Genomic DNA, 12,866 nt, shown 5'->3' with positions numbered 1-12,866 from the left:
GCAGCACAAAGGTAATCCAGACAACTCCAGTGGTTTAATCCAGGTCTTCTGAAGAGATGCAATCCATTCTCTCTGTGTTATGTACATGTGAGCTCCATCGTCCTGGTGTAAACATGCCAGATGTTACGATTTATACTGAATAAGGACTTAGATTTTCATCTGTTTCTCTGCCAAAGCACAAACTACAAAAGGACTTTATTTCCCTCTTTTATTGGGATTCAATATTTAATAGGGCAACAAATATCATTTTGAAAGTTTGTGCTCAATAAATGTGTACAACCCGAGTCAGGATTTATTTTTCCTTTCGTGTTTTTATTCTTCTCCAGGCATGAAAAAAAAAACAATTTTACATGCATTTTTCAGAAGTTATTTGCATGTATTTGAGTGTTCAACTTGAAGCAATATGTCATTAATGCATTAATAGTGATACAGTAGTGTCCAGTGCAGTGGAGTGATACAGTAGTGTCCAGTGTAGTGGCTGATACAGTAGTGTCCAGTGTAGTGGAGTGGATGATACAGTAGTGTTCAGTGTAGTGGCTGATACAGTAGTGTCCAGTGCAGTGGATGATACAGTAGTGTCCAGTGCAGTGGATGATACAGTAGTGTCCAGTGCAGTGGAGTGATACAGTAGTGTCCAGTGTAGTGGCTGATACAGTAGTGTCCAGTGTAGTGGAGTGGATGATACAGTAGTGTCCAGTGCAGTGGATGATACAGTAGTGTCCAGTGCAGTGGAGTGATACAGTAGTGTGCAGTGGATGATACAGTAGTGTCCAGTGCAGTGGATGATACAGTAGTGTCCAGTGCAGTGGAGTGAAACAGTAGTGTCCAGTGTAGTGGCTGATACAGTAGTGTTCAGTGTAGTGGATGATACAGTAGTGTCCAGTGTAGTGGCTGATACAGTAGTGTCCAGTGTAGTGGAGTGGATGATACAGTAGTGTCCAGTGTAGTGCAGTGGAGTGATACAGTAGTGTCCAGTGTAGTGGCTGATACAGTAGTGTTCAGTGCAGTGGCTGATACAGTAGTGTTCAGTGTAGTGGCTGATACAGTAGTGTCCAGTGCAGTGGATGATACAGTAGTGTTCAGTGTAGTGGCTGATACAGTAGTGTCCAGTGTAGTGGAGTGATACAGTAGTGTCCAGTGTAGTGGCTGATACAGTAGTGTTCAGTGTAGTGGATGATACAGTAGTGTCCAGTGTAGTGGCTGATACAGTAGTGTCCAGTGTAGTGGAGTGATACAGTAGTGTCCAGTGTAGTGGCTGATACAGTAGTGTCCAGTGTAGTGGAGTGGATGATACAGTAGTGTCCAGTGTAGTGCAGTGGAGTGGCTGATACAGTAGTGTCCAGTGTAGTGGCTGATACAGTAGTGTTCAGTGCAGTGGCTGATACAGTAGTGTTCAGTGTAGTGGCTGATACAGTAGTGTCCAGTGTAGTGGAGTGATACACTAGTGTCCAGTGTAGTGGCTGATACAGAAGTGTCCAGTGTAGTGGATGATACAGTAGTGTCCAGTGTAGTGGCTGATACAGTAGTGTCCAGTGTAGTGGAGTGATACAGTAGTGTCCAGTGCAGTGGAGTGAAACAGTAGTGTCCAGTGTAGTGGCTGATACAGTAGTGTTCAGTGTAGTGGATGATACAGTAGTGTCCAGTGTAGTGGCTGATACAGTAGTGTCCAGTGCAGTGGAGTGATACAGTAGTGTCCAGTGTAGTGGCTGATACAGTAGTGTCCAGTGTAGTGGAGTGGATGATACAGTAGTGTCCAGTGTAGTGCAGTGGAGTGATACAGTAGTGTCCAGTGTAGTGGCTGATACAGTAGTGTTCAGTGCAGTGGCTGATACAGTAGTGTTCAGTGTAGTGGCTGATACAGTAGTGTCCAGTGCAGTGGATGATACAGTAGTGTTCAGTGTAGTGGCTGATACAGTAGTGTCCAGTGTAGTGGAGTGATACAGTAGTGTCCAGTGTAGTGGCTGATACAGTAGTGTTCAGTGTAGTGGATGATACAGTAGTGTCCAGTGTAGTGGCTGATACAGTAGTGTCCAGTGTAGTGGAGTGATACAGTAGTGTCCAGTGTAGTGGCTGATACAGTAGTGTCCAGTGTAGTGGAGTGGATGATACAGTAGTGTGCAGTGGAGTGATACAGTAGTGTCCAGTGGAGTGGCTGATACAGTAGTGTCCAGTGTAGTGGCTGATACAGTAGTGTTCAGTGCAGTGGCTGATACAGTAGTGTCCAGTGTAGTGGATGATACAGTAGTGTCCAGTGTAGTGGCTGATACAGTAGTGTCCAGTGTAGTGGAGTGGATGATACAGTAGTGTGCAGTGGAGTGATACAGTAGTGTCCAGTGGAGTGGCTGATACAGTAGTGTCCAGTGTAGTGGCTGATACAGTAGTGTTCAGTGCAGTGGCTGATACAGTAGCGTTCAGTGTAGTGGTTGATACAGTAGTGTTCAGTGTAGTGGTTGATACAGTAGTGTTCAGTGTAGTGGCTGATACAGTAGTGTTCAGTGTAGTGGCTGATACAGTAGCGTCCAGTGTAGTGGCTGATACAGTAGCGTTCAGTGTAGTGGTTGATACAGTAGTGTTCAGTGTAGTGGCTGATACAGTAGTGTTCAGTGTAGTGGCTGATACAGTAGTGTTCAGTGTAGTGGCTGATACAGTAGTGTCCAGTGCAGTGGATGATACAGTAGTGTTCAGTGTAGTGGCTGATACAGTAGTGTCCAGTGTAGTGGAGTGATACAGTAGTGTCCAGTGCAGTGGATGATACAGTAGTGTCCAGTGTATTGGCTGATACAGTAGTGTCCAGTGTAGTGGATGATACAGTAGTGTCCAGTGTAGTGGATGATACAGTAGTGTCCAGTGTAGTGGCTGATACAGTAGTGTCCAGTGTAGTGGATGATACAGTAGTGTCCAGTGCAGTGGAGTGATACAGTAGTGTCCAGTGTAGTGGATGATGCAGTAGTGTCCAGTGCAGTGGATGATACAGTAGTGTCCAGTGTAGTGGATGATACACTAGTGTCCAGTGTAGTGGCTGATACAATAGTGTTCAGTGCAGTAGATGATACAGTAGTGTCCAGTGCAGTGGCTGATACAGTAGTGTCCAGTGCAGTGGCTGATACAGTAGTGTCCAGTGTAGTGGCTGATACAGTAGTGGCCAGTGCAGTGGCTGATACAGTAGTGTTCAGTGTAGTGGCTGATACAGTAGTGTCCAGTGCAGTGGCTGATACAGTAGTGTTCAGTGTAGTGGCTGATATGCAGTTACACCATTGAAACCTGTAAAAGAAAATGACTATTGAATAGCTGTCCACTGTATTGACCACCATGTGCTAGTGTTCACCGAGATTGACACAAATTTCCACCTTGCTTTCTGTAGCTGATATTAACATAATCCCAAATTATTTTGTTCTCATTTTTAGGTTCATCCCACCTTTCTCCAGTTCTTTCAGGGTGTGTAGCTGTAATTCTGGCCATACGTGCATTATGATGTGAGTCATAAAGGAGCAGGTCAAAAATATCTTTCTGTATCATGTATTTAATTTACATTTCAGATAACAAGCAGATTAGAAGAATTTTTTAACATCAAACAGACTAAAAAGATAAATACCTAGTGTAACCTGTTCCTGCAGTATTTTACAGTTAAATCTTGATCAGTCAGTTACAGTTTGTGGTTTTACCAGTTTGGGTTCCCATAATGCACTTACAACAAACAGAAAATGTTTTGTGTATACCTGTACGGTTAGGTTAAGGCACAAGATAAACATCTTATTATACATTATTAATGTGTATAAAGATTTAACAACCTGAAGTTTATTTGATTTTTCGTTTTGTCTGTTTGTGGTCACACCTGAACTCTTCTGTTGTAATAATAAAATCAATCTTTTCAATATAAGTTGCACAAGGGTTTTTATTTGATTTACCTGACAGGTTTGGAGCAAAGGAGAGGTCCAGTTTATGACAATGAGAATCATTCAGATGTGAATATACAGAGATTGTCAGCTCATATGAAGGGTAATGGACATAGTATACATTAAATTCACAATCACTTTATCAATCATATTGTGTCTGACTATCACTTATGTGGCTGGTCACATGTGTGAATGCTGTATGAATAATCAATATTATCTGTCCATATTTTTACTGATTGATTTTAAATGCGTAAACATATAGTACATATAGTACGTTGTCAATGTTTAGGAGTACACTAGCATGACCTCAAAGCTTATGATACTGTTTCTCAAGGTCATTGTAATTGTTTTGATATGCAATGAATCAACTGTGATACCTAATGTGACCAGCAGAGGGAGCGGTCTGGTGAGATGACCAGGGGTAGCGCAGAGACGAGCAAGAGGAGCTAGACGTTAGTTTGGTGTTGATAATGTTGGTTCATATACATTAAAGTTTGAGCACAAGCTCATTGTGAAAAAGACCAAGTCTGATCTTTACATCACAAACAACACAGTAATATCACTGGATATTGTGTTTTCATGTCTCTCTCTGCAGTCGTTACTCGTCTGTCCTGTTTGATAGAAGAGCACTTTCAGTTTTCATGTGTCACATTACAAACATCATTAAAAACACAAATAATGTCATTCACTTTTACTTGTATTTGCTCACATTGTTGTTTAGTCTTCTTGTGTTATTTTGGTAAATTAATTTCATGACTTTGCCAATATGCAACGATTTTATCCATGACATTAGTGTGTTTTGAGCTTCAAATAGTGCATATATATTAACACTCATGTGATGCTATCATATATATGCTACTTCTTTATCTATATTTACCAATATGTTTTTCTATTTTTACAGTAAAGATGGTGAATCATCATGAGTATATTTAAGTCAGAACATCAGAAAAACAGATATACAATGATAAAAGGTAAAAACAGTGATATAATTAATGCAAGAGATTAACCAAATATCGTTAGCATACTACTGTAATTTAATTATTCAAAATACAATTAATAAAGCACAGTGGAATTCATTTGTCACTCAACTCAGATGGTTTGTAGAAGGAATAACAAGTTTAATTTGTAAAAATGAATACATAAAATAAAACCAATATAAAAATTTATATATTGAATAAATGTAACTTAATAAATGACATAGTCTTAAGACTGATAGTACATTGTCTCGTCCAATGAACTAAGTAAGTAAATTAAAAAAGTTAAGTTGAGATGAGCTGACGCCTCATAGTTGGAGTCAGATGCGGAGAGCGGAAGAGTGGAGCTAAGTCTGCCCCGAATGATTTGTTAGGGTCTACCCCCGATGTGTGTGTGCAAAATCACTTCCTTTTTAGGTGCAAGAGTTCTGCATGATCTGAATAACTCAGGTCAGGTTGTTCTGATGGAAAGGTAGAAAAATGGCTCTCATATGTATTTATGTTCAAATAAGTCATAAATTCCTGATCTCAGCATGATAGGTTTAACAATGGGATAGGTTAACATGAACTCTTATACAAGACCATACAGAGTGAAGGACATCATGTTCTAACATACAGTTTGAGCATATGAGGAGTACATTTCTAATATAAATGTATAGGAGTGCAATGAAGATATGAATGAATATGACATTACAGTTGATTATAAACATATCATAAGCAAAGTATAAAGTAAAGAAAATAATCTGTCATTATTTACTCATGGTGATACGGTTGTAATATGCCTCTTAGTATCCTAACACAAATCAACATGATATATATAAAAACAAAACAAATGCTTATTGGTTTCCATCAGTGGCCATATATTGATCACAATGCCAACATGTTGATGCTCATGAAGGTGTGTCCAGCACCATATGTAGAATAAAGCAGCTTTTCTGTAAGACTGATGTGACTAGAGTCCAGAGAAAATGTTGACGTCCACGAGTGCATGAGAGAAGCTTGTTTATATGGAAGATATGTTCACGTGAGCGTTGTTTTAAGTGCTAAACAATGAAAGATCTTGCATGAACATGTGAGCAACGTGAATTAACTACTCTAATACCAATCGTATGAAGGCTTGGAAGTAATTCAGGTTCGGAAGGACATGAGGGTGAGTAAATTATGATCATTTTTATTTTTAGGTAAAAAATGTTTTACATTTAACAAAAGCCCTGATCAGTAGTTTATCATGTGGTCTATCGTTCATGTGGTCTATCGCAGTTCATTGCTATGGATTCCTTTGAGACTATTGTGGTAGATGATCGGGAAAGCAAGTTTGTTCCAGCATCATCAGCGCTGTTGTCTGGTTTGTTCTCTCTAGATGTTCCTATTACATAAAATATAAACCAAATGTTATTACAGTCAGATGAGGAACACAGTCTGGAGTGACATTAAACCTAAATAAAAGAAGTGAATTGTTCACTCAAAAATACCCTCATATCGTTCCAAACCCAGACTTCATATCTTCTGCTGAACACAAAAGATGTTAGGCAGTTGTAAAGTAGTCAATGGAAAGGAGGAGTCGAGAACCGGCATTTCAACATAAATAATGGTTTAATAATAAACTAAAACAGAAGACACAAACACACAAATGACGGACATGCCCGTAAACTATCTCTCTCTCCCGCACAATCCTCCGCAGTCGGCCTTTATCCCTCTCGGAGGCTTGATTAGCTTGATAAGTGACCGGGTGTGTATAATAACGACCCCGTCCTCCGCCCTGCCACAGCAGTGTATAAGCCTCAGTCACTATTCACTTTCATGGCATCTTCTTGCAATACATTGAAAGTGAATGGTGACTGAGACTGAACGTTCTGCTTAACATCTCCTTTTGTGTTCCACAGAAGAAAGTCATATGGGTTTGGAACGGCAAGAGAGTGAGTAAATGATGATTGAGCTATTCCCTTAATAGTAATGTGACATATGTCTGAGTAACCTTTAGCAGCATTAGCATTCCTTTAGTTTTGTTTGAATAAGAAGAATATAATATTGGGGAAACTTGACTACTGTATCTCATGTTTTGCTGACCTGATGTAAAACTTGCACTGGCCGCATCTTGACTTCCATCGGCATCTGCACACAAATTCAAGGTTACCATCAGAAAGACCTTGTGATCTTCAACTTCATCTACTGTACTGTAAGCACTATGTGCACAGAAGTGTTGATTATAAAACATATTTTGGCACTTCTTTATAACACTGTTTATGCTCAGATGGTTCATATATCAGATTTAGGTCATACTTACTGGTTCTGTTTTGTTGTTTACGGCACATATATATCACTAATGCTACAATTACAATTACAATTACAATTCCAAGGACACCCAAAATCACACCAACAATTTTCCACACACTCCACACATGATCTGTAATGAACATAAAGAAAACAGTAATAAGTTTATTTAAATGAAAAGTAATTAAAACTTTTATAATGTTCTGTAGGCTTATGCAAATGAGCTGTCCGAAAGTGTTTGACAGTCAACTGCAACAGATTACAAACTCTGGTGGGAGGAGTGGGGGAGTTGAATGGCTTCCATAGGGCACTTGCGCAATGTCATGACAATATCGGGGAAATAACATAATAGACAGCAGTTTTTTTATTTTAATAGCTATAATCTTTTAATTCATTGTTTTGACGTCAAGATCATATGTCAGGCATATGACATGAACGTCAGGGATTCGACTTCTAATATAGCCTAAGACAAATGAACATCATCCACACCTCACTATTGACCAGCGGGGTCCCCCTTTTGATGGGGGGCCCCAAGCAATTGCTTGGTTTGCTTGTCCTCCAGCTTTGCCTCTGCTTCCGGGTTGTGAAAGCATGTTTGTGAAGCGTATGTGATTGATGTACAAGACGAATTGGTACGAATCCGCCATCTCGTAGTATTGTGACAAATGCTCATGAGACCATGTTGGCCTCTGGAAGTGAAATTAGAATATCACTAACACCTCATGGGGATTTGCTGTATCTTGTCGTCATTGATAATATGTTCGTTTTCATTGTTGATGGGCTTTCAAGCGGGGATTGCCAAACTGGATCGTGGAACCTTAAAGCCCAGGGCAGTCAAGGGCCCCTGGGTACTGGCCCCATTGGCCCGGTTGGTAATCCGTCCCTGTGAGAGATGATGCTCATGACATCAGTGCTCATGGAACGTCTCTCGTCCAATCATATTCGAGGACTGGAACTAACTGTTGTATAATAACTGAATATTAGCAAATTAAACAAACAATGGTATGTGGCCAATAAGTAAACAAGCTGTGAACTCACACCATTGGTTGCTGTGTTGGACAGGGCACCACAGTGTCAGTGTTTACAGCTTACAATGACATCAACCAACAAATGGTTTACTTCCTTTTTTAAGCTTTGAAGGGAAGCATTATCAACTGCCATTATATTGAAATCAGGAAACATAATGCTTTCAAATTCCTCCTTTCATAATCCACAATAGAAAGAAAGTGGAGGACGAGTTGGAATGGCATGAGGGCAGTGGTGGAAAGAGGACTGATTGACAGAACTTAAGTGAAAGTACTGCAACTGAAGAAATAACTCACTTGAGTACAAGTAGAAGTGCTGAGAAATATGATGACTCAAGAAATTATTTCACCTTAAACATTTCATTTTGATAAACTAAAATTCAATTTCATCATGAAAGTCTGCACATGACATATGTGAGAAAGCATTAAAAGCATAACATGACATGTTTACTGATAGTGGCACCTGGTGGCCAAAGTTGGTACCGCATTCCTTTTTTTGAAGAGAAAAAACAAATTTTGGAAGAAAGGAAATTATTTATTTAAAAAAAAAATTATTTAGATTATTATTATTTATTTTTTTAAGAGAGAAAACACACACACACACACACACACACACACACACACACACACACACACACACACTTGTTGTGTTTCCATGTTTTATGGGGACTTCCCATAGACATAATGGTTTTTATACTGTACAAACTTTATATTCTATCCCCTAAACCTAACCCTACCCCTAAACCTAACCCTCACAGAAAACTTTCTGCATTTTTACATTTTCAAAAAACATAATTTAGTATGATTTATAAGCTGTTTTCCTCATGGGGACCGACAAAATGTCCCCACAAGGTCAAAAATTTCGGGTTTTACTATCCTTATGGGGACATTTGGTCCCCACAAAGTGATAAATACACGCACACACACACACACACACACACACACACACACACACACACACACACACACACACACACACACACACACACACATACAGTCGTACAGAGGGAAACAGAGAGAGGCTCCAATTCTCCCTAGAGAAGCCAAGCCGTATTTCTCCACTGATTTGCACTTTGATATGATAATAAATGAGTAAATGATAATTAAATCAATACATGAATGATTAAATATCTAACATATTGAATAACATTCATAATGCAGTTATTAATAGCACATTAATTACACATTGTCATTTTTAGATCATTGTATATTGCATACATATATTGCATACATATTAATTCACATAAATGGATTAACTGAATAATTACAGTTTTTTTTATTCGCTTTGGTACTATTTTCACAAGTACGGTGTACATTTTCACAACTCTTAGTGCTAATATCACAACAGATCATCAAAAGTGCACTTTTTTCAAATATTTCATCATGTTTTCAATTGTGTTAGTACAATTCACAAAATCACAAAGTATCCTTTTCACAACACAAAATAAGTGTTTCATCTACATTATTGTTTCATTCACAGTAACTGCCTTTCATATAGCTCTAACTATCAAACTTTTGATTTGCATCTCTTTTTGTTCAGTTTAATACATTTGTCTATTATTTAATCCAACTGATCTTAATGGTTAATCAATTAATCATTTGGTAAACCTATAGAATTTCATTTCAGCAATATACAGTATATGGATTTTGAGAACTACAGAAATAAAATGTGTGTTTGTATGAACATTTACGCAAATTACGTGTAACCACACATGATGAATACTCGTTATTGCTAATTGATTTCACATAGTGGTAACCACAATTGGCCACTATAGTGGGGGTGTAAACACTGGCATTTTCTTTCAACATGGAGCAGGATAGACAGCAAGGAATAGGAAGAGCACGTGGACAAGGGATCCGTCAGAGAGGTCAGAGAGGTGGGCATGGGCTAGGTCAGAGAGGTCAGAGAGGTGGGCATGGGCTAGGTCAGAGGGGTCAGAGAGGTGGGCATGGGCTAGGTCAGAGGGGTCAGAGAGGTGGGCATGGGCTAGGTCAGAGAGGTCAGAGAGGTGGGCATGGGCTAGGTCAGAGAGGTCAGAGAGGTGGGCATGGGCTAGGTCAGAGGGGTCAGAGAGGTGGGCATGGGCTAGGTCAGAGAGGTCAGAGAGGTGGGCATGGGCTAGGTCAGAGAGGTGGGCATGGGGCCCGTCAAAGGGTTGGTCATCAGAGAGAGGGAGGCAGAACTGTTGTGTCTAATGAAGTCCGGGCCATCATCGTTGATCATGTGGTGAACCGAGGCCTTACTATGGCAGAGGCTGCCAGATTAGTTGATCCAAATCTAAAAAGATCAACTGTCAATTCTATCATCCGAACTTTTCACCAAGAAAACCGGTAAGTGTGGAGGATGTATACTATATTACATTTACAGTAAATTGTAATGCATGTAAATTCATCAGACATGTTACAGTATTGGTACAGTATGATTTATTGACAGTATACTCTTTTATGCTTAGAATTGACAGAAAACCCCTATAGTGGTGGCCGTGGCCGTGTGCTGACCGACCAGCAAGAGAGGGCAGTGGTGGAAATGGTGAGGGCCAGGAATGATATACGGCTGTCAGAAATAAAGCAGGCAATTGAGGAGAACAATGACACCTTTGCCAATGTGGCATACCAACAGTAGGCCGCCTTTTAAAGAGGCACCAGGTATCAATGAAACAAATTTACCTGGTGCCTTTTGAGAGAAACAATGACCGGGTGAAACAACTAAGGGCTGAGTATGTTCAGGTACAGCACTATATATTGTATTACTGTTACTATTTGATGCATCACTTACGTCATATGTATATTGGAACAACACTGTAAATATATTTTTTAGAGGGTTATGGTGCTTGACGCTGATGTGAACCATCACAAGTACATTTTTGTTGATGAAGCGGGATTTAACCTGGCCAAAACTCGTCACCGTGGACGGAACATCATCGGCCAACGGGCCACTGTCCAAGTGCCTGGACAACGTGGAGGAAACATCTCCATGTGCGCTGCTATCTCTGAAGATGGAGTCGTAGGACGTAGGCCATTACTTGGTTCCTATAATGCTGCACATCTTATTGAGTTTCTCAATGAAATTGAGCCAACCTGTCAAGGTGAAGGGGTCACCTATGTAATTGTGTGGGACAATGTGAGGTTCCACCACGCAGAGGTAGTTCAAGCATGGTTTCAGGCCCATCCCCGATTCATGACCCTCTACCTGCCTCCATACTCTCCTTTCCTCAACCCTATTGAGGAATTTTTTTCAGCATGGAGGTGGAAGGTCTATGATCGCCAACCCCTTGAGCGTGCCACCCTCCCTCAGGCCATGGATGATGCATGTGATGACATCAGTGTAGACCAATGTCAAGTACGGATTCGTCACGCCAAAAGGTTTTTCCCAAGGTGCATGAACAATGATAACATTCATTGTGATGTGGACGAGAATCTATGGCCAAATGCTCAAGACAGGCTTGATCCAAACTAATGTAATGTGTGCATTAAATGTTATGTTTTGTTCTCATTTAGTTACATTTCATTATAGAAAGTATACCTATGTTACAATTATATCTGAAAAATAAAAACTACAGTAATTTGCCCAAATGATTGTAGAGGATGTCTTCATTGATCCTTCACTTGATTACACATATGATGGATATTTTGGAAATTATAGATTATGTAAATGTTGGGTAATGTAAGTGTATTGCCTAATGTGAAAACTGTGTAATCTGTCTTTTATAGTACTGTAGCATATTAATTTCAGCACTTCTAAGGCCGATTTGAAACATGTATCTTGCATTCTTTGCTTTTGGATGAACTGATTGTTAAAAGTACTAAGTTGAAAGAAGATCATACTGTTGTGTTTCTGTGATTAAACCAAATGTTCTCATTACATATTACAATAATCTTGCTTTTGAAACAATGATTATGTGGACTGAAAAATGTATAACTGTAATGAAAGCATGGGATCATGTTTTGAAAGAATGACTAGCTGTGTTACAAGTGTGATCAGTTTGGATTTTTGTACTAAGAGTTTTGAAAATGTACACCTTACTTGTGAAAATAATACCAAAGCGAATAAAAAAAACTGTAAATAAAAATATTCCTTACTACTTTTCTACCACAAAACTGATCAATAGAGAGAAATGACAGTACACAAAATACAATATGATTGAGAAACAATCAGCACATTTTGAAGAAAAGTCATATTTGTTTCCGATGAGCACTGGTGGAGGAGGCAGACGTACTACTTTATGTCCTTGTACTTCAAAAGGGTCAAAACTCTGTAACTACTTGCAGCACAATTGACAATTGAAGGTTCCTGTGTGACATTTGTGGAAGATTAATGTTGGGAAATCAGCCGTGTCCTAACATTAGGACTGTTTCTTGAGGTGTTGCCTGAGGGGTTGCCTGAGGGGTTGCCTGAGGGGTTGCCTGAGGATGCCCCTATTACAAAAAGAGTCCAGTTATAATGATGTCATCAAACAACAATGGAGTGGCATGAATATTTGATCACCAGCAGACAGGAATAGATAATAGATCACCCAAAAATGGAAATCCGGTTCTCATTTTTTCATTGTCATTCAAATTTACATTTAAAATCTTAAAAGTTTTGCTTCATGAGAATATAAGGGATTGTGGGTTTCATCAGAGAGCATTAAAATAACAGAAATATTTGACTACTGCTTAATATAACATATTTGTGGAGCGGAGGGGGGCGGGGCCGGTCCCCA

General features: G+C 39.5%; 1 protein-coding gene across 1 annotated transcript in view; it reads left to right on the top strand.

Annotated features, from left to right (window-relative positions):
• Positions 1–10,786, top strand: part of LOC127639484 (SLAM family member 5-like) — a 31,741-nt gene extending 20,955 nt beyond the window's left edge. Inside the window, exon 5 of the mRNA XM_052121535.1 lies at positions 10,617–10,786. Coding sequence (XP_051977495.1) covers positions 10,617–10,786 — 170 coding nt within the window. The remainder of the gene's footprint in view (positions 1–10,616) is intronic.
• Positions 10,787–12,866: the final 2,080 nt, after the last annotated feature.

Source organism: Xyrauchen texanus, chromosome 48 (assembly GCF_025860055.1).
Source record: "Xyrauchen texanus isolate HMW12.3.18 chromosome 48, RBS_HiC_50CHRs, whole genome shotgun sequence".
Lineage (NCBI taxonomy): Eukaryota > Metazoa > Chordata > Actinopteri > Cypriniformes > Catostomidae > Xyrauchen > Xyrauchen texanus.
The sequence above is the reverse complement of the archived record's forward strand: the minus strand, read 5'-3'. Positions and strand labels throughout refer to the sequence as shown.